The following is a 19,866-nucleotide window of genomic DNA, read 5'->3' as shown; positions in this document are numbered from 1 at the left end:
GTTGGTTCGAATCCCGGTGTCCCATATGGTCCCCCGTGCCTACAGGAGCTGTTTCTGAGCAGACAGCCAGGAGTAACCCCTGAGCACTGCCGGGTGTGACCCAAAAACAAAAAAAAAAAAAAAAAAAAAAAAATCTCCCCCTAACTAAAACATGCATGTGTTCTTGCTAAATCATGCTATTCCCCTGGAGTTGGATTGCTCTCATTTTCAGCCTGATAAAGTTCTTGGCACCAGCAACCCAATAGTCAACAAAGCCTTAGGAGCTACAGGTGGTGAAGCTCGGTAGTTTTCTTGTTATTTTCTTAGTCATGTACATTTGCACTATCTGTAATTTAGTGTGATTCTAGAGAGCTGCTGAAATGTTTATAGGATTTGTGAAAAAAAGGTCATGACAAGCTATAAAATCCACAAGCCATATGTGAGTGGTAATTTCAATATTTCCCCTCCAAACCTTTCTTCAGCCACCCATCAAAAAGCAAAATAGATTATTTTATCAAAAAGGTTTAAGGATTCAAATGAGAATTTTTTTTAATTGACTGCCCTGTGAGGCTTTTTCTTTGATCATCAAAATGCCCCAATTTCATGGCAAGCAAAAGGGCTGGATTGGAGAATAGGAGCCCTCATGCTGCCTTGGTTCCCTGCTCTCTGCTGAAGTATGGATACCCAGCCCTGACTCCATTGCTGTTATTTTTCTAATGCAGTACTTCTCTGGGTCTCAATGGCACACTGCCCATTTAGTTAAAAATGTAAACAGGAAATTGTTTTCTGGCTGAATTGCTTGTGGGGCCCATAAAAAAAGGGGTTCTTTTATTCTGAGACACAACTTTAGAAAGCACTTAGCAGTGGGAGCTAAAGGCTGACTACACACCCATCCTGCCCTGCTCAGGAGCTCCTGAGCTGTAGAACAGCTCGTGTATGCAGGGTCAGGATACTCTTTACCAATGCCACTATGGGTCTAATAGATCTGACTGAAGAAGCTCCTCTTGCCTAGAAAGTGTGAATTCTGCAGTGGCAGGAGACACAGTCCTGCTCTGAAGAATCCTAGGACAGGCCTTATTTGGAGGACATGGAAGTTGGGTCTGGAGAAACGTGACTTGGCACTGATGCAACGCAGGGTTTCAGTGTGCTTCTGGCCTGCGCCAGCTCCCTGTCATTTGGCCTCCCATGAACTTCCTGTGCTGCTGTTGTGGTTTCCCAGTGTGTTGATGAGTTTTCTGGTTGTTGTGTCTTGCAGCCCCCCGAATCCAAGCCCAACTTCACCCCTCTCACCATCCTGGCCCATGTTCTCGGCGCCATCCAGCCCTATGCCCACCTCATCCACGTCCAGCGACTCATCCCCCATCAGGTCTGTTGCAGGATTTGTTTGATTTTTCTGTTGCTGCTGTTGTTCTCTCATTGGCTTGATCCTTTCTTCATGCAGTGTTCAGCCTTCTCGTCAACTTTGTTCCCTGCCATCCAAACCTGCACTTGCTTTTTGACAGGCCAGAAGAAGAGGTTCATGAAGACTGCAGGTAAAATCATGGATGACCACCAATCCATTCCTGTTGCTGGTCAAAAGGTTAATGGGGCCCACCTTCTGCCTTTCTTGATCAGCCTAAGAAGAGACAGGAGAGACCATTTGCAGTAACCAACATGGCATTCCCGAGGCCTTTTCTCCAGTGTCTGATTTAATGTGTGATCCCTAGAGTTGGAAAAAGAATGCCTCCTCATAAGCTCCAGTGTCTATCACTTTAGGAGGCATGCATTGGTCTCTCTGTGATTTAGGGTAATATCAGAGAGGAGAGTATTGAAAAGCATGCCTGCTTGGGGCTGGAAGTACAGTGGGTAAGGTACTTGCCTTGCACTTAATTAACCCCACTTTGATCTCTGGCATCTCATACAGTCCCTTGTGCACTGCCAGGGTAATTTCTGAGTGCAGAACCAAGAGTAACTCCTGAGAATTTCTGAGTATGTGTCCCCCACCCCAGAAAAAAAGGAAGGAAGGAAAGAAGGAAGGAAGGAACGAACGAACGAACACACTTGCCCCCCTTTTTTATCATTTATATCAAGTAGGATCAGGCAACTCTTACTTGTCACTTTGAGCTCCTGGCTGAGAGCACTAGCTGAGAGCACTGGAGCAGACTAATATAGCAGAAAGCAGTGGATTAAGACAGCAGTAGTTTCTCTTTAATAAAGATGAGTTCCTGACTGTCTCCTGATTTTCCTTATACTGACATCATCGTACAAGAGCCTTTAACAGGTTCTATTCTTGTTTCTGTCTCTACATGACATGAGCTCTTAGCTCTCAGGGGAGTAGGGTGTATAACTAATTCCCCTCTCCAAGAGCCATGAGATTGTTTTCCTTGCTTTGATGACCCCAGTCTTAATTCAGCACTTGAACTCTCTGGAGAAAAGAGGCTGTTTGGGGCCAGAGAGATAGCATGGAGGTAGTGTGTTTCCCTTGCATGCAAAAGGTTGATGGTTTGAATCCCGGCATCCCATTTGGTCCCCTGAGCCTGCCAGGAACATAGAGCCAGGAGTAACCCCTGAGCACTGCTGGGTCTGACCCAAAAACCAAAAAAAAAAAAGAAAGAAAAAAAAAAAAGAGGCTGTTTAAGAACAATACAGTGGGTAAGGTGCTTGCTTTGAACAAGGTCAATTTATGTTCAATCCCCAAGCACCACCAAAAGTAATTCCTGAATACAGAGCCAGGAGTAACCCCAGAGCATTGTTGTGCATGACCCCAAAACAAAACAAACATAAAACTGTTTAAATATGGGGCCAGGCAGGGGCAATAATAAAGTTCTGCAGGATCCTTCGGCAGCATAGTTCCCAAGCCTGTGTTTATCTTGAACTTAATCTCTGCTTTGAACTAAAATGTACAGCCCAGTTTTAAGTGTCATAAGCATTTGGGACTTGCCAGTATTTTCTCATCCATCTTTTTTCTCATAGCTATTTTCCCCCCACCAAGGGTTATATTCACCAGAGATGCTTAAATAATTTATAAAACTGGGAAAAATCCCATGCTATTTATATCTATACAAATATATATATATATATTGCTAACAATATTTAGCTTATATATACCTTGTATTCTCATATATATGCACACATACTTATACATATACATACATATAAATTTATTCTTTAATTATTTTCATATCTATATTTTATTCTATCCTGTAAAAATGAGGAGAAATGACCTATTATCAGAAAAGAATGCTAATTTACAGAGAAGTTACAAATTTAATAAGAATCCATCATTCAAGATTTCTCATCATAAACCCACATTTTCTTCCAAACATATGGGTAACCTAAAGTTTAACTTTCCTTGCAACTTCCAGCCCCAGAGCCTCTCTTGTTTTTCTCAATTCTCTTTGTAGCTTTGCATTCGGAGAAGGAAAAAAGGATAGCTATTCAATATGTTCATTCTATTTCAATTTGGGAATAAGGTAAAAATGCATATCATATTTTCCTAAAACTCAAGTTATATCTTAATTATATCTTCAACATAGTCTGGGTCCTGTGAGGTACATCAGCTCCAGCATAGATTGCTTTGGTTATAGCACTAAATGACTTATGTGGACCCTAACCCAGTGCAAACCTACAAACCACTGTGACCAGAAACAGTCACCTACTTAATACATTAGGAATTTTAAAGAGAAAACTGGGCAGTGGGGCAATAGGGCTCCTTCTTTTTAATGAAAAGAGATTAGAAATATACAAAACCTTGCTCCCTTAGAATAAGTTCAGGAACTCAGAACAGTACAATTGTTCCACAAAAACCATTGCTCTTTAATTTGAAGACATTAGGACTCTTAGCTTTGGAGCTCAGTGCCTGTCCTCTACATTCCCTTCCATCTCCCAAGATATTTGCAGCTTTGAGGGTTTTTTTGTTTTGTTTCGTTTTCCTCCTTTCCTCCTTCCAATTTCCCATTGACAAGGTAGTGGCAGTACAAATCTTAAGTGCTATTTACTCACTACTGCTCACTCTGGCTACTATTGGAAAAGCACCATCTAGGTCCTGCTGTTCCACAAGCAGACATTTTGCAGTAGCGAGGCAGAGTAGACTTGAAATTTAGCTATCACTGAGCTAAATATCTGTGCCAAGCACTAGTACAGTGGGTGAGCATTTGCCTTGCATGCAGCTGACCCTGGGTCAGTCCCTAGAGCCCTAACAGTCCCCCGAGCCCACTAGGAATGATCCCTGAGCACAGAGCCAGGCACAAGCTCTGAGCATTGCCACATATGGACAAAAAAAAAGTAAAGAAATGTGCCAAGGTGAACATGAATATGGACGCTTCTGTAGTCAGCCAAGAGACAGGGGCCTCAATCCCATAACTGCTGTTCCTGAGGATATCCAAGAGCTAGGGCATACATCTGTTACTCAGGCCCCACAGGGCCTTCCTTCAAATCCATTTCCTCAACATAAAGCTTTATATTTCCTTCCTGGGAAGAGCTTTGAAAGTCAATAGTTCATTAGTCCTAATGAATGGGCTCATAAACTTTTACATAGGATCTTCTCACGCTCTGCAAAACACTCCTAGTAGCTGTGTGTGTTCCAGCTGAGAGTGCTGCTTCTTTAGCCACCACAGCAGAGAAAGGGTGCTCAGGGAACCTTCTGTCACATTCCGCTTTCTTTCGCCTGCTCCCTTAGAAAAACTCCCCACCCCCAAGTCAGAACTTGCCATTTTACAGGGGCCTCTGGAAATTGGACCTAAGGAGCAAGTTATTACAGGCTGCCCCTGCTCCCTCCAGTGTTGCACGGTGGCGAGCTGGTCGTCATTCTGCAAGGTTTGCAAGGGCATCTGAGGGAAACTTCCCTGAGTGCTTTGCTGGCCTGGGGCCATGCTCAAGGCGAAAATTCAAAATGAGCTTGCAGAAGCTTCCAAACTTATTCTTGCCCTTGAAGGGCCAGCTGAGGTCTGAAGGGCACTCACAGAGGAGCAGCCTAAAGCCTCACTCTGTCCCTGGCTAAAGGGTCCAGTGTGGGGGTACACTTTAGAGAATGGGGAGACAGGGCACTAAGGAATCAAAGACTTGGTGAGACTTGTTTTACTTCCTTAAGCAGAGCTGAAAGCTACACACTGTGTCTTGGCCCACAGATCTGTTGGGGTAGGAAGTTCCCTCCAGCTTTTTGAGGGGATGATGTGGCCAGAGTCACGGAACTTGTGCTGACAAACTTTAAAAAAATGAACCCTTCCCCTGTGTGGGGTTATGAGTTAGCAAATAAAGCTAAAATGCCAAATGCCCACTTAATTTCAGTCTTAGATAATCAACAGACTTTGTTTTTTTTGGTTTTGGGGTTTGTTTGTTTTCTTGTTTTTTTGTTTTTTTGGTTTTGGGTCATACCCGGCAGTGCTCAGGGGTTACTCCTGGCTCTACACTCAGAAATCGCTCCTGGCAGGTTCAGGGGACCATATGGGATGTGGGATTCAAGCCACCATCCTTCTGCATGCAAGGCAAAAGCCCTACCTTCATTCTATCTCTCCGGCCCCAACAGACTTTGTTTCTTACTGAAAGTATGTTTCATATAATATTAGAGATCTATTGATAATAGATGAGTATTCATCTATGATTTAAGCTTTAAAATAACTTGGTATCTTGTGTTTTATTGGATGACTTCAGTCTGGGGAACAGAAAGACCAGGCCTCTCAGAAATGTCCTTTCTATTGTAGCTCCTATTTGAGATGAGGGTACAGGACCCTTAGACAAAGACTCTCTAGTATCCTTTGTCTTCTATTAGTTTAAGAGAAAAACCTTTCTGAGGGAGCAGAGAGTCAGTACAGCATGTACAATAAGTACACTTACCCTGCACACAACTGACCCTGGTTCAATTTCCAGCACCCCTGTATTGACCCCTGAGAGCCCTGCTGGAAGTGATACCCGAGCACTACCAGGGTATAACCCCAAAAAATATGAAAATATTTTTGGCCTTTGTTTTTAGTTTTAATAGTCTATTTTGTTGTCACTTTAACAGTCAATTTGATATTGATGGAAAATTATTTCTCTTGAACAACAATCTTGGGCACCTGTGACCATTCCTTCTATGTTCTTCCTGCCAGGTCCCCCTGTTGATTATCCTGGCATGCCCCCATTTTGTCCTGCTCCTTTTATCTACCGTGATTAATGAGTAACCTCTCTCAAAATCTAGCTGGAGGAACCTGGTTTCACATGACCTTTCCCTGACCTCTCCCCTGCTCTTTGCTCTTTGTCCACCTGCCCTGTCCTGTCCTTGAGGGACAGTGATCCAGTTGCAGAGCCTGGTCAAAATCAACTTCCACTCTCCAAGCCGTAACATGCCTTATTTGCTTGCTGCATTCAGCCTGGGCCTTTTTTTTTCCCTGTTCATAACCAGGTGGCACCTTACTCCCTTGAATAAATAAACCCAGCCATTTTTTCCCTCTCCCTGGTCACATTGGCTGTTTGGCCCTCATTGACCAAGGTTCAGTTTGATCCCAGAATATGCTCCTTGTCTGAAACTTTTTTGGATACTAATTATGCAGAAAGGGCTGTTTCCCAGTTGGAGCCCATGAATGTCCAAGGCTTTCTATTCCTTCATTCTCAGCGTATCTACCGCAATTTTTTCTGCACTTTCCTAATTTTCCCCCATCTGCCCATTTTCATCTTCCTGACTATTAAAAGATAAGAGAGAACAAGAATAAACTACATCCTTACCACAAACTCTAGATAAACCTTGACTCCGATGGCAGAGTCCTTTTTTTCCTTCTGTTTTCATGAAAGCAAGCTAAGAAATTTTGGATGTTTGGCCCATGGTTTCTATGCATTCAGGGCGTTCTCTTTCCCAAGGTGCAGCTAAAGATAGTGCTCCTGCAAGCAGATTCCTACTCTGTTTGCCTTCACCTTTGACTAATCTATTCCTCATATTAGTAAGTATGCCGTGACTGAGTTAGCATCACTGGCTCTCCATGAATCAAAAGACAATATATCTCCTTTGAATAATGATCTGACCTGAAGGATCTACTCCTGCTTTTTTTCATTCTGTTCTCAAGCACCTAAATATACTTCCTTGGAGAAAGGAGGAGGTTGATTTTTGACAAATTTCCAAATCTGCCTATAGGCCTCAAAACCTATACACAGAGAGCTTGACTTGATAACCTCAGCTCTAGTACAAGAGACTTAATCTTGCTATTACATTAGAATCACTTAGAGAGCTTTTTTTTAGGATACTGGTGCTTGTATTTATTTGCATCTGCAAGTCTGGGGAGAGCCCTAATGTCTATGTTGCTTTGGAGTGTTTTGTGGGAGGCAAGAAAAAGTTTTTAAATTAAAAGTTTAAAAATTAACGTTTTTAATTTAAAGCACTATGATCTACAGAGTTACTCATAGTTAAGTTTTTAAACATACAATGTCTCGACATCAGTCTCACCACTAGTGTCAACCTCCTAGAGTCCATCCATGTTGCTTTGTTTTTTATTTAAAAGTAAATAGCTCCCAGTAAAAGTGGTGATGGGTACTCCTTGGATATGAGAAGAGAAAAATAATTTATCTCACATCATGTGCCTATTTTTCTCCTCCCCAAACTTTATACATGTGGGCACATGTGCTTACCTCATGCATGTATAGCCACTCACTTGTCTGTTCCCTGCCCTGGGGGTCAGGCAGTGTTGGAATCCTGCTCCACCAGCTCCATAAGAAATAAGTGACATGTGGGAAAGTGGGTGTCAGACTGCCATCTGGCTTTGCTAGAACTTCTTTTGACTCACTGAGCATGAGCAGCTTTCAGCAGAGCCTGTTGGAAGCATTTGCTACAACTTGGAAGTCCTTTCCTGTCCCTACCTTCCTCCCCAAATGGAGGCCAGCCTGTCCTCCCATTGTTCAGCTGTGCAGTGCTTAGGTAAAGTTTGAACAGGGCACAAGGTGACCACTCTAAACAGTGTTATTTCTAGAGACTTAAGGCTTTTCTTCTGAACATTATTTACTTTCCTTCTGTCACCTTTTCAACTTGACCTACCTTGTATTTTGCCATCTGGCCACCTGGTCAGGCTCTTCCTACCATAGAAGATGGGTGGTGTGCACAGTCAGAGAAGAAGAAAGATTAAACATCTGGGACTTGCGAGGATTTTTAACTTTTCTAAACAGACTCCTGTTTCCACACAGCACTCCATTCCGGAAGGCTAAAGCCTTGTATGCCTGCAAAGCTGAACACGACTCCGAGCTCTCGTTCACGGCAGGCACAATCTTCGAAAATGGTGAGTTTCTCATGCCCTCCCAGGTAGGAATGGTGATCAAGTAACTATACTCCTCACAGTTCCTCACAGAGAAAAATCTCTGTGAAATTGTAGTGTAGGGCGTGTGTGCATATGTGTCAGTGTACTTGTGTGTGCACATTCAAGGGCACATACATGCATACTTTTGAGTCTTTTCCCAAATTAAGGGGCTGCAGCAGGATTTCCAAAGATACTGTCAAGTGCCATTAAGAGTGGGCAAGTACAAGAGCTTTTTTACTCTGAGAGAACCAACATCATTACAGTCATTGTCAATATTACAGTGTACTATCATTGAGATTTTATCGGCAGACAACTCAGCCCAGCCTGCGTAGTGGTTTTGAGATCTGGAAGTTGCATGGAGTGTAGGGAGCAAAAGAATGGGAAACAGAAGTCTCCCAGTTGGTTAGTAATGCAGGGTAGAGTCAGTTACTGTGCCCCCCTTTCCTCACTGTCCACACTAGCAGGAGATGCCAAGATGGCTGGGAATTAGGTAAATTCCATAACAATAAAACTCACTGAGTCCCTGTTTGTCCTCCCCTTAACTTTTGGGAGCAGAGGGTAGATGGCACCAGGATCAAAGCTCCCTGAAGATTGTTAACAATCCTTCCCAGGTAACCTGGCATGAAAATGGATCCATGTACCTCATACTTAGAATTGGGGACTAAGGCCTGGAAGGATATTACAGTGAGTAGATCACTTGCCTTGCATGCCTCCAACCCTGGTTCGATCCCCAGTACCCCATATAATACTCCTTAACCCCAGCAGGAGTAATTCCTGAGCACAAAACCAGGAGTAAGTCTGAGTGTCCCCCCAACATTGCACATCATCATCATAAGTGAGGCCTTGTGCTTGCTTGAGTCAATGCCATACTTTGTCATAACTTGTCATCTATTAAGAAGAAAATCAGGATTTTGAGAAAAGCCCAAGATTCTGAGATTGTCCCCAAAATGAAGTTCTCTCCCTTTTAACTAGCAGTAGGTGCTGCATCTAGACTTTCAGGGCCCTGGAGACCCAAATGAGAGCAGAAATAGTTCCTCAGGACACAGTCTCCCAGGCCATGCCTTAGCATGCAAAGATACTCATTGGGCTTGGGCAGGCTGCATGGGCAAGAAATCACCGAGCACTTTGTCAAGCATAGGAGGAGGGAACAGCGTTAGTCACCCCTCCCTAATGAGGTTACATCCCAAAGCCCTGAAGCAGCATCCTTAAATCTTTGTTCCATGAACTTTCTTTAGGGCCCTTTATTGTTCAAAGATCAAAGAATCTTTGCTACCTTGAATAGTTCCAATGACAAGAGTCCAAGGCCCTCTGTCACATGACACAGCAACACAAACGTGCACAAACTTGTCTGTGTTCCACAGGGGGGACGGACTTGTTCCAATAAAATAATCTCTATTACTGGACCCTGCATCCATACTCAATCCTGAGCACTGAGAGCCATTTTCTCAGCCCCAATCCTCATTACCCATTTTAAATGTGCACCTAGTATATACTTTCATTATATGCTACTTGTAACCATGACAACTCTCTAATTCTAGAATTTTTTTATCACCTCAAAAGAAGCATTGTACCTATCTTCTAGCAGTAATACACCTTGGAAGATTCCCCCATACTCTCCTCTCCCTAGGTTACTGCTAATCTAGTTTCTGGTTCTGTAAATATGCCTGCTCTGGCTATTTCATGTAAGTGGAATTTGTACAGTGATCTTTGGACCTTGTTTCTGAGCATAATTTTTCAATTATGGTGTATCATGTATCAGAACTTTATTCCTTTTATGGTAGAATATTTTTTTCATTTTGTGAATATAGCACAATTTATTCTTCAATTCCTCAGTTGAGGCTCATTTTGAGTATTTCCATTTCCAGTTGTTATACCACTACTTTAAGTATTCATGTGGATGGGAGCAAGTCGCTTGGGAGTACATCTAGAAGTAAGATTGTCACATCATTCAATAGCTCTGGTTGTCCCCCCTATAAGGTGCTACCAAACTGTTTTATAGGGAAAGGTTATATGATATTTTAAATTTTATTTTATTGAAACCATTGTGATTTACAAAGTCCTTCATAGTTGGGTTTTAATCAAGCCAATCCCACCACCAGTATCAACCTCCCTTGGCCAATATTCCCCAAGTGCATCCCATACCATCACTCTTGCCCCCAACCTGCCAGTATAACAGACCCATTGTAAGTTTAAATTGTTAAAGTTTGAATCTCTTGATTCCATTGTTTCAGCCTTTGGCTTGGATATTTAGTTTTCTCCTTTTTTAACACTGCCAATGCACCTGGTACCACTTGGCCCCTTGCCCCTTTCCTGTCATATTTGTGTTTCTCCTCCACTTAGTTTCTTTCCTTCTCCTTACTCTACTCTGGGGCCAAGTGTATTTTAGACAACTCCTATTTAGATCATTGCATTTCTTCATGCAGTTATTCTAAATACCACATATAAATGATAATCATTCTGTATTTATCCTTTTTTCTGGCTTCATTTAACATATCTTCCAATTCTATCCATGCAGCTTCACATTGCATGATTGCACCATTCCTTACAATTATGTAGTAGTATTCCATTGTATATATTTACCACATCTTCATGGTCCACTTATCTATTGTCAGACATCTAGGTTGAGTCCAAGTCTTGTCGATTGTACTGAGTGCTACAGTGAATAGTGCTATGCATATGTGAATGTTTTTCTGTCCTGGAGATAGATACCCAAAAGAAGGATTGCTGGGTCAAATGGCAGCTCAACTTTCAGTTTACTGAGAACCCTCCATACTGTTTTTCATTGGGGTTGGACAGGCAGCATTCCCTCCAGCAGTGGATGAGAGTTCCTTTCTTACCACATCCCTGCCATCAGGGATTTTGATGCCATTATTTTTTATATGTGCCATCCTCACTGGTATAAGATGATATCTCATTGTTGTCTTGATTTGTATTTCCTTAATAATAAGTGGTGATGATCCACTTTGAGTTGACTTGTGTAAGGTATAAAATATGGATTAATCTTTAATTTCTTAAATGCAGTTACCTATTTCTTCCAACACTATTTGTTGAAGAGACTGTCTTCATTTCAAGTTCTTGGCTCAAAGATTAGTTTCACATATACTTGGGGTTCTGTTACTGGATATTCTATTCTGACCCATTGGTCTGAAAATCTGTCTTTGTTCAATACCATGCTGTTTTGATCAAGATGGCTTTGCAGTAGAGTTTCAAATTAGGCAATGAGATACCTCCAAGTTTCTTGTTTTTCATATGGATTGGCTATCCTAGGTCTCTTATGGTTCCACACAAGTTTTATAATTGATTGTGCTAAGTCCTTGAAGAATGTGGTCTGAATTTAAATAGGGTTTGCATTGAATCTATATAGTAGTTTAGGTAAGATGGTCATTTTGATGATATTGATTCTTCCAATTCATGAGCATGGAATGTTCTTCCATTTCCTTAGGTCTTTTTCGATTTCTTTCTGAAGTGTTTTGAAGTTTTCATGGTATAGGTCTCTCACCTCTCTTGTTAGGTTGATTCCTAGGTTCTTGATCGTGTTGGACACTATTTTAAATAGGATAGACTCATTGATCTCTTTCTCCTCTGAGTCCTTATTTGTCTAAAGGAATGCAACTGTCTTTTGTGTATTGACTGTAGCTGGCCACTTTGATGTATTGGTTTATTGTTTCTAGGAGCTTTTTGTGGACTCTAGGGTTTTCGATGTATATGAGAAGTTACATGACTTAACAGTCCTGCTTGTCTTCTATTTTTAACATTTCTTTTTGTTAAAGTAGTTTTAGTAGCTAACAATAAAAAGTAAAGATACCTGATATTTTTTCAAGGTTTTTTTTCACCTTTTCTTTTCTTTCTTTTTTTTTTTTTTATTTTGTTTTTGTTTTGGGCCACACCAGGTGGATTGCTCCTGGCACTGTGCTCAGGGATCACTTGGGAGTGAACCATATTTTGTTCTGGGATTTAATTGAGTAATCTAATTGCCCTACCCACTGTAGCATCTCTTAAGCTCTTTCCTTATCTTTTCTCATGGTTGTATTTGTTGTGATGATAGAGTGGAGTGCTTGCTCACTAGGCTATAGTGCCTGTAGACATAGGTTTCAGTGTTCACTGGGGAGTACTTGGGGGCAGATGCTGTTTTACTGTGAATTCTTTTCTTCCTAGCAGTCTTCCTCCTAGTAGGTTCTATGCCTTTTCCCATCCCAGAATTTGGTAATCTTCCTAAATCCTATAAGGGTAACTGAGGACAGTTAGAGCCTTCCAAAGCCTCTGGGCTTCAGGACAGAGTTCACTGACACTAGTTTTGGTTTAACCAGCAGTGCCCATGACCTTTTAGAATCCCTAAAGAGCAAAAGGTCATTACCAACCCCTAAGAAAACACCTCTCAGTGTTCACCAAGCTATAGTTGGACAAGAATCTGACAACACTTTATTCTACCTTTAAAATGGAATTTCTGGATAATATTTTATGAGGTTCATCTTTAAGAGTAAAATCTGATTCTTTGTTTTATCTTCCCTTTATTTCAGTCAAAAAATGAGATATTAGAGGAGGATTAAAAAGAAAACTGAATGTGTTGGGCAGAGATTTTTTTCTTTTTCTCTTGGTTTCCTCCTGGAGATGCTAGGTAAGAGAGAGAGAGAGAGAGAGAGAGAGAGAGAGAGAGAGAGAGAGAGAGAGAGAGAGAGAGAGAGAGAGAGAGAGGGAGAGGGAGAGGGAGAGTGAGAGGGAGAGGGAGAGGGAGAGGGAGAGTGAGAGGGAGAGAGAGAGAGAGAGTTTTAAAATCATGAAGAATGGATAAGGAACATGGGAAGAAAAGGGAAACTGTTGGCTTTCTAAACATTAATCTCTGAGCCCCTGGATTCTAGGGGCCTGTCTATGAATTCAGAGAGCTGTTCCATCAGCTTTCAGACTCGGAGCAGCAGGGCATGGATGTGTAATACTCAGAAATAACTCCAGTGTCAGCCCTTGCCTATCTACTGGGAAACTATCCTCTTCACTCTGAGCACCTCAGACTGTAACTGGAAAGAGAAATAGTTCATATTCTCAGGAACATTAGTCATCTCAAAGCAATGCGATTAGTGATACCTAGAAAATTCAGGCGGCACACACTAAAATTGGGTTCTTAGGATACTTTTTATCAGATCTGAGGTTGGCTGATCTAGTCATTCCCTGGGCACAGGGCGCCTCTGGATTGCAAGGCCCCAGGTTTCCTTTGCTGACAGTGAGCAGCCTCACCATGGGGCCACTGTATTGCTTGGCAGTGGGTTTCTCCATGGAATCTTTCAGCATCCCCTGTGCTCTGCCAAATCCCTGCTACTTCCATCTTTCACTGGGTATTTCTGCCAGCTGCCTTCTTGATGTTGCTGAATATGTGTGTGCTTGCCTCTAGGACCCAGTCTCTAACAAACCGTAGTGATCTTGGTGTGTGTGTGTGTGGGGGGGGGCATTGTTATCCTCCTGCTCCAAATAGTTGGTATTTATTCTCTTAGAATTGTTTTATGAGAGTGCAGTGAGAGAAATAATAGAACAGGTATTTGCCATGCACATGGCCCACCCGGATTCAATCCTTAGCACCCCATATGATTCCCTGAACCTTATCAGGAGTGATACCTGAATGTAAAGCCAGATTTGGGAACCTGAGCACTGCTAGATGTGGCCCCCAAACAAAACAGAAGGTTGATGAAACATTGTGGATAGCACCTGCCCCGCCTACTCACTCTCCACCCCAACATGATATTCTGCAATTTGTGTCCTATGTCCTTCTTACCCTGCATGTTTTCATGGAGAACTGGCCAACTCTGGCCTCCCAATCAAGGAAGCAATACAGCACCTCTATTTGTAAATGATGACTTATAGGAACATAAGTTTGTTTGCTATTATCTATAGCTTTACAATGACATAATTGACTAGGGATACCTTTACCATTCAGTGCTTTAGGAAAACCCACTGTTGTAAATTATTATAGGTTTTTTCATCTCGAGATCTTTGCACTTGCCCTTCCTTCTGGCTGGCTCCCTCCATTCATGCATTCCATAGCATCCTTCTTGATCTTTCTATATCACTCCCTAAAATCATATGCCTGTTTCATGATGGTCTCCTGTCCCTAAGAGTGAAATTTTATCTAATTTCTCTGTATTCTGTGCAAGCTCTTAACACGAAGTCTGGAATGTGGTAGGTATTTAGTAAAGATTCACTGAGTGAATGTATTCAACTACATAGTAGCATAGTAATCAACACTTCTGCCAGAGTGTATCTTTTCCCCTTGGGACAGCAAGCTATTAAAGATCTTAATTACACATTTGCTCCTTGTCTGCAGTGAGCACAGAGTGGGAGAGAACATAATGTAAGTTGTGTATGCAGGGATGTGAGCTATGCACATGCCTAAAGCTGAGGAAAAGTGATTGGCAGAAAGCATACCCAGGACTATAGCAGCAGCTTTTATTTATTATATGCTCACAGAGCTGGAGAGCTGCCCAGGAAACTCCCTGCTATAGTATATAAGATATATACTATAACATATACTACATATATACATAACATATATTGTATGTTTATATATCACATCAGAAACAGGTTCAATTCAAAAAATTGGACATTGGAGCAGTTCAGTCCATCAAGCATATAGGAGCTTCTACAAAGTCCAGAGCATTGAGCTAGGCAAAAGCACAACCCCTACATTCAAGTCCCTGGGTTCATGTTCATTGCCATCATCCACCAGCTGTGTAATTTTGGGCAAGATGTTTCACCTCTCTGATCCTGTTTCTTAACACTATAGTGAACATAATTGTAGAACCAACTCAGTGGTCATTTTGTTGAGGATGACATGAGATGTCATGTGAGCACACTTAGCAAAAGGCTCTCCCACTTATGTGTCCAATGTATCATCATGTCTGCATCATTGTTATAACAGCACATTCTCTTCTGAGTATAGAAGAAAAAGGCTTCATCTCTAGAATCAAATAAATTGAATTGAAATTCTGATTCTATCATGTGAAACTACACACAGTATACTCTTCTGAAATTTAATGTTCAACTAGATAATGTTCAGAACTGATTATCTGTAAGAAAGAAGTTGGATCTAGAAGGTGCTAGGATATATGTATATGTACCGTATTTTCCGGCATATAAGATGACTGGGTGTATAAGACGACCCCCTAATTTTGTAGTTAAAACATAGGTTTAGGCCTATATTCGCTGTATCAGACAAAACGTGATAGTTTTTCTCTTAAGAATGGTTTTGAATCTGTAAAGTTTCTGAGTTGTTGTATGTTTGTGTAACCATGTATTCTTCCCACAGACCTGAAAGTGAGTTTTGCTGGATACAGTATTCTAGGAGAAGCATTTATTTCATTGTCACTATGTCCCACCACTGCTTTCTGACCTTGAGTGTTTCTAGTGGCAGGTCTGCTATAAATCTCAAGGATGTTCCCTTGAATGTAATTTCCCTCTTTGATCTTGCTGCTTTCAGAATTCTGTCTATATCTGTGGGATTCGTCATTGTGACTAGGATGTGTCTTGGGGTATTTTTGGGGGGGGTCTCTATTGTTGGTACTCTTCGGGCATGCAGGATTTGATCACATATGTTCTTTAGCTCTGGAAGTTTCTCTTTAATGATGTTCTTGACTGTTGATTCTTCCTGAAAATTTTCTTCCTGGGTCTCTGGGACTCCAAAGATTCTTAAGTTGTTTCTGTTGAGCTTATCATAGACTTCTATTTTCATTTGTTCACATTCTTTGACTAATTTTTCCATTGTATGTTCATTTGCTTTAAGTTTTATTTCCAATATTTCCCGCTATATGGAGTTGTTATTTATCTCATCTTCCACGCACCAATTCTATCCTCAGCTTCTGTTACCCTCTTGGAGAGCTTATCCATTTTGTCATTCAGTTCATTTACTGAGTTTTTCAGGCCGGTTATTGACCTGTTATTTCATTTTGGAGTTTTCTGATTTCTGTCTTCATATTTTCTTGGTTCTTATTAGTGTTCTGTTCAACTCGATCCATGTTTTCTTTGAGTTCTTTGAGTATCTTCTACATTTCTTGTCTAAACTTCTTATCTGAGAGATTGATTAGGTGGTTGGCTGTTTTCTGGTCATCAGAATTGTCATCTTCATTCTCTATGTCTGATGCTGGCCTGCAGTTTTTTTCCCCATTGTCACACTTGTATACGTGCTGTGGTGGTATTCATAATGATGTGCGGAGCCACGCTACTTTGGCTCCGCCCTTTCCGGGTGGGTAGACTCGCCTCAAAGGAAGGGGAGCCCTCCGTGGATGAAGCCTCACACAAGATTGTATCTTTGGCCTGAGCATGCAGCAGAGAAGACAGTCCGGAGAGAAATGCTAGGCTTCAGTGATCCAGCACAGTTCCTAGTGTGATTTTTTCTTTTTGTTGCAGTGGCATTCTTTCATTAGAAGAGCGCACGGCCACAAAGCATGCTTTTCTGGAGCCTCTGAGAGAGCTATTTTTGGGCCCTTTTTGGCCCACTCCCAAGAGGTTCAAGAGACAGGACAGTTGAAAAACACGCACAGCAACACTCACAGATTCTCAGTCAGGAACCACTGGACAGGCGTAGATTTTCACAGCCTGACGTCACAACCAGGGGACCTGCCTTTCTGCAGAAATCTGCGGGTAGCCGGTTTTCATGGTCGGACACAGTTCCTTGGCGTTCTGGCCCGTGGAAGAGCCTCCGGGAGAGCTATTTTTCTGGGCCCTTTTCAGCCCACTCCCAAGAGGTTCAGGAGACAGGACAGTGGGAAAACACTCACAGGCAACACTCATTGTTTCTCACAGTCAGGAACCACAAGCCTATATATTTTCAAAGGCTACTTTAGCCATGGAAAATTGTAGAAAGTATTTTTTTCCATGGAAAAGCTGTGGATAAAAGCCAGGAGGCAGGTATGTGGCTCCATACTGCTTTTTTTCATATATCACAAATGAGTATGATCATCCTGTGCCTGTCTCTTTCCCTTTGGTCATTGCAAATGTGTTGTTTCCTTTCATCCATACTTTTCTCGCAGACTTCTCATGTGGTATATCAAACCCAAAGAACCCTTACAACTTTTGGCTTATCCTAAAAGTTAATTATATAAAATTATGCAAACATTTTGGGGGCAATTATTAGAAGTTGTAACTTGTCTTTTCCTAAACATGCATTCAAGATCTAGATCTGATTAATGGAGGCCTTTGGTAAGCTTTACTGTACAACTGGGTACCTTTCCCACATTCCCATATGCTTCCTTTAGTTTGTTTCTATTCTTGCTTTTTCCCCTACAAACTGAAACTAGAGTTATATGGTAATGTTGGAAGAGGAAATGTTTTTCTAAAGTAAGCTCAGGAAGTCACCTAAATAAGCCTAGGAAATGAATAGGGGAAATTTGTTTTCTTAAGCAATCTCAGAAAATTGGAGTTTCCCTAGTATACAGTAAGAACAGATACCCTCCCTCGCCCAGAAGTATTTTTTGTTTTTAATATTCCCTTTTGCAAACATGAATTGTTCCCATCTCAAAGTACTAGGATTCCATATTTCTTTTTATCTTCTTCTTGACTACTTTGCAGACTCTGCTGGATCTTATATCATGTTTATAAAATCGCAGTGGGTTGAATGACAAAGAAAAGAAAATATTTTTTGAATATTGAAAATTCAAAGGGGCAGGTAGTTTTTAAGGGGAAGGGCATCTGTATTGAATTCTGTATGAGTGGAGGACATTTTTATAGAACAGGAAAGAAAACTAAGAAATGAACATAAATATGCGTTAGAAAGCTACAGTATGCCTTTATTATATGTAAATATAAATAAATATATATGTGCAGAAGGAATTTCCAAAGAAAAAAAGAAGCAAGATTATAATTTGAAGGAATGAAAGATGCATAATTAGGTACTAGATATTTATGAAAATATGTTCTCAGACATTCTCCATGGGAATTCCATGGAGCACTAGTCAGACAGATGACTTTGCATGGAATACCATAACTGGAACATCAAATATACAATGTCAAAACCTAATTATCATTCTGGAGATTAAACCAGGAACTTCAAAAAAATCAACAAAACACCTCTATCTGTGAACTGTTGAATGCCTGTGATTATTCCCCTTTTATTGTGAAGAATGTTCAATTAGCCTTCATAAACTATTTTATGTCCCACAAAGGTTCAGAATCTCTGCTTCAACCAAATCCTCAAATCATGTTAATATAATGAACAATTGCACTCTCTCTCCAAATTTTTCACACGTTTATGTGCAAACCTCCCTCCACATAGACACACTCTCACCACCTCTCCTGTCAGTGCCCTCATCTCTTCTTTCTCTCTCCTTTCTCTACAGTTCACCCGTCTCAGGAGCCTGGCTGGCTGGAGGGAACTCTGAACGGAAAGACTGGTCTCATCCCAGAGAACTATGTGGAGTTCCTCTAACCCAGGGCCCCAACATAACTGCTGAGAAGTCCATGACAACTGCTGATTCCAGTGTTGGAGACCATTTATCCTTGGCACTGAGAAATGGATGGTGACTGACTCTCTGCTGCTACTTGTCTACACAAATGTCCCTGTGAACTCCAGTGCCACCCAGCCCCATAAGCATCTCAGCTGAAACTCAGTCATGCCACCTGAAACAGAAGCAGACCAGCAGAAGGCTCACCGATTTTGATAACCCAAGCCAAAGGCTGACAACTTGGATTCTCTCTTGTAGGACCCAAACCAGAAACAGTCCTTTTGTTTCAATAGTCATTCAAACCCCTAACCTTCTGCAAAAAAGTTAAGAAATGAGTAGGCCCCACGAACCATGCAGTGTGAAGAGGTCTGACAGGGTTGGGCAGTGACTCAGAGCCCTATATGCACAGCTCTTGTTTACAGTAGACATGCTCTCTCCCCGCCTCTGCAGGTTTGAGACTCACAGTACTACCTACAGGCAGCAGGCTTGTATGTTTGCATGCAGACTGGAGAGGGGTTATGGCACTGTTTACATCCCTTCCAATCTCTCACCATCTCTGAAGCAGCTATTGGCCCAGAATCAGCAAGGTTCAGCCCAGTGCTCTCATGCAAGGGAACATCCACACCCCACATTCCCCCGCCTTCAAGCTAGAAACTTCTCTGCCACCAAGCTCTGCATCACCCCATCACCATGGCAACACAACCTACTCACAAACCAAACCAAAAAATAACATGCTCGCTTTGCATACCTCTCTCTCTCTCTCTCTCTCTCCCCTCTCCTCTCTCCCTCTCTCTCTCTCTCTCTCCCCTCTCCTTCTCTCTCTCCCTCCCTCCCTCTCTCTCTCTCTCTCTCTCTCCCCTCTCCTTCTCTCTCTCCCTCCCTCTCTTCCTCCCCTACCTCTACCTACCCTCTTCATTTGTGGTAGTTTCTTGGATAGTCTTCTAACATCCTGAAGCAAAGATGAAAGAATTGGAGTGGTCTTCACTTGAGGCAGACAGTGAAGAGGAGAGGCTAGGAGCTGACTAGCTGCTGTTTCTTTTCTGATGAAATTTCAGCAGCATCAGATGTATTAGCAAACTCTAGTAAACTCCAGAAATTAAGTTACTTACAAGGCTTAAAATTTCTTGCTTTCTATAGGGCAGCTCACTAGTCTCAGTGTGGCACCTTCCCTCTATTCATTCCATCAGGGCTTTCTTCACTGACCAGTTGTTCCCTTGTCCTAGGCTGCCTCTATCACC

The 19,866-nt window shown here is 41.8% G+C and overlaps 1 protein-coding gene across 1 annotated transcript in view; it reads left to right on the top strand.

Annotated features, from left to right (window-relative positions):
- ARHGAP26 (Rho GTPase activating protein 26) overlaps positions 1 to 19,393 on the top strand; it is a 517,227-nt gene extending 497,834 nt beyond the window's left edge. Inside the window, exons 21-23 of the mRNA XM_049786899.1 lie at positions 1,235 to 1,345; positions 8,101 to 8,192; positions 18,524 to 19,393. Coding sequence (XP_049642856.1) covers positions 1,235 to 1,345; positions 8,101 to 8,192; positions 18,524 to 18,612 — 292 coding nt within the window. The 3' untranslated portion in view covers positions 18,613 to 19,393. The remainder of the gene's footprint in view (positions 1 to 1,234; positions 1,346 to 8,100; positions 8,193 to 18,523) is intronic.
- Positions 19,394 to 19,866: the final 473 nt, after the last annotated feature.

The sequence above is a fragment of the Suncus etruscus genome, chromosome 14, assembly GCF_024139225.1.
Source record: "Suncus etruscus isolate mSunEtr1 chromosome 14, mSunEtr1.pri.cur, whole genome shotgun sequence".
Taxonomy (NCBI): domain Eukaryota; kingdom Metazoa; phylum Chordata; class Mammalia; order Eulipotyphla; family Soricidae; genus Suncus; species Suncus etruscus.
Note: the sequence above shows the minus strand (reverse complement) of the source record. Positions and strands in the feature narration are given on the sequence as shown.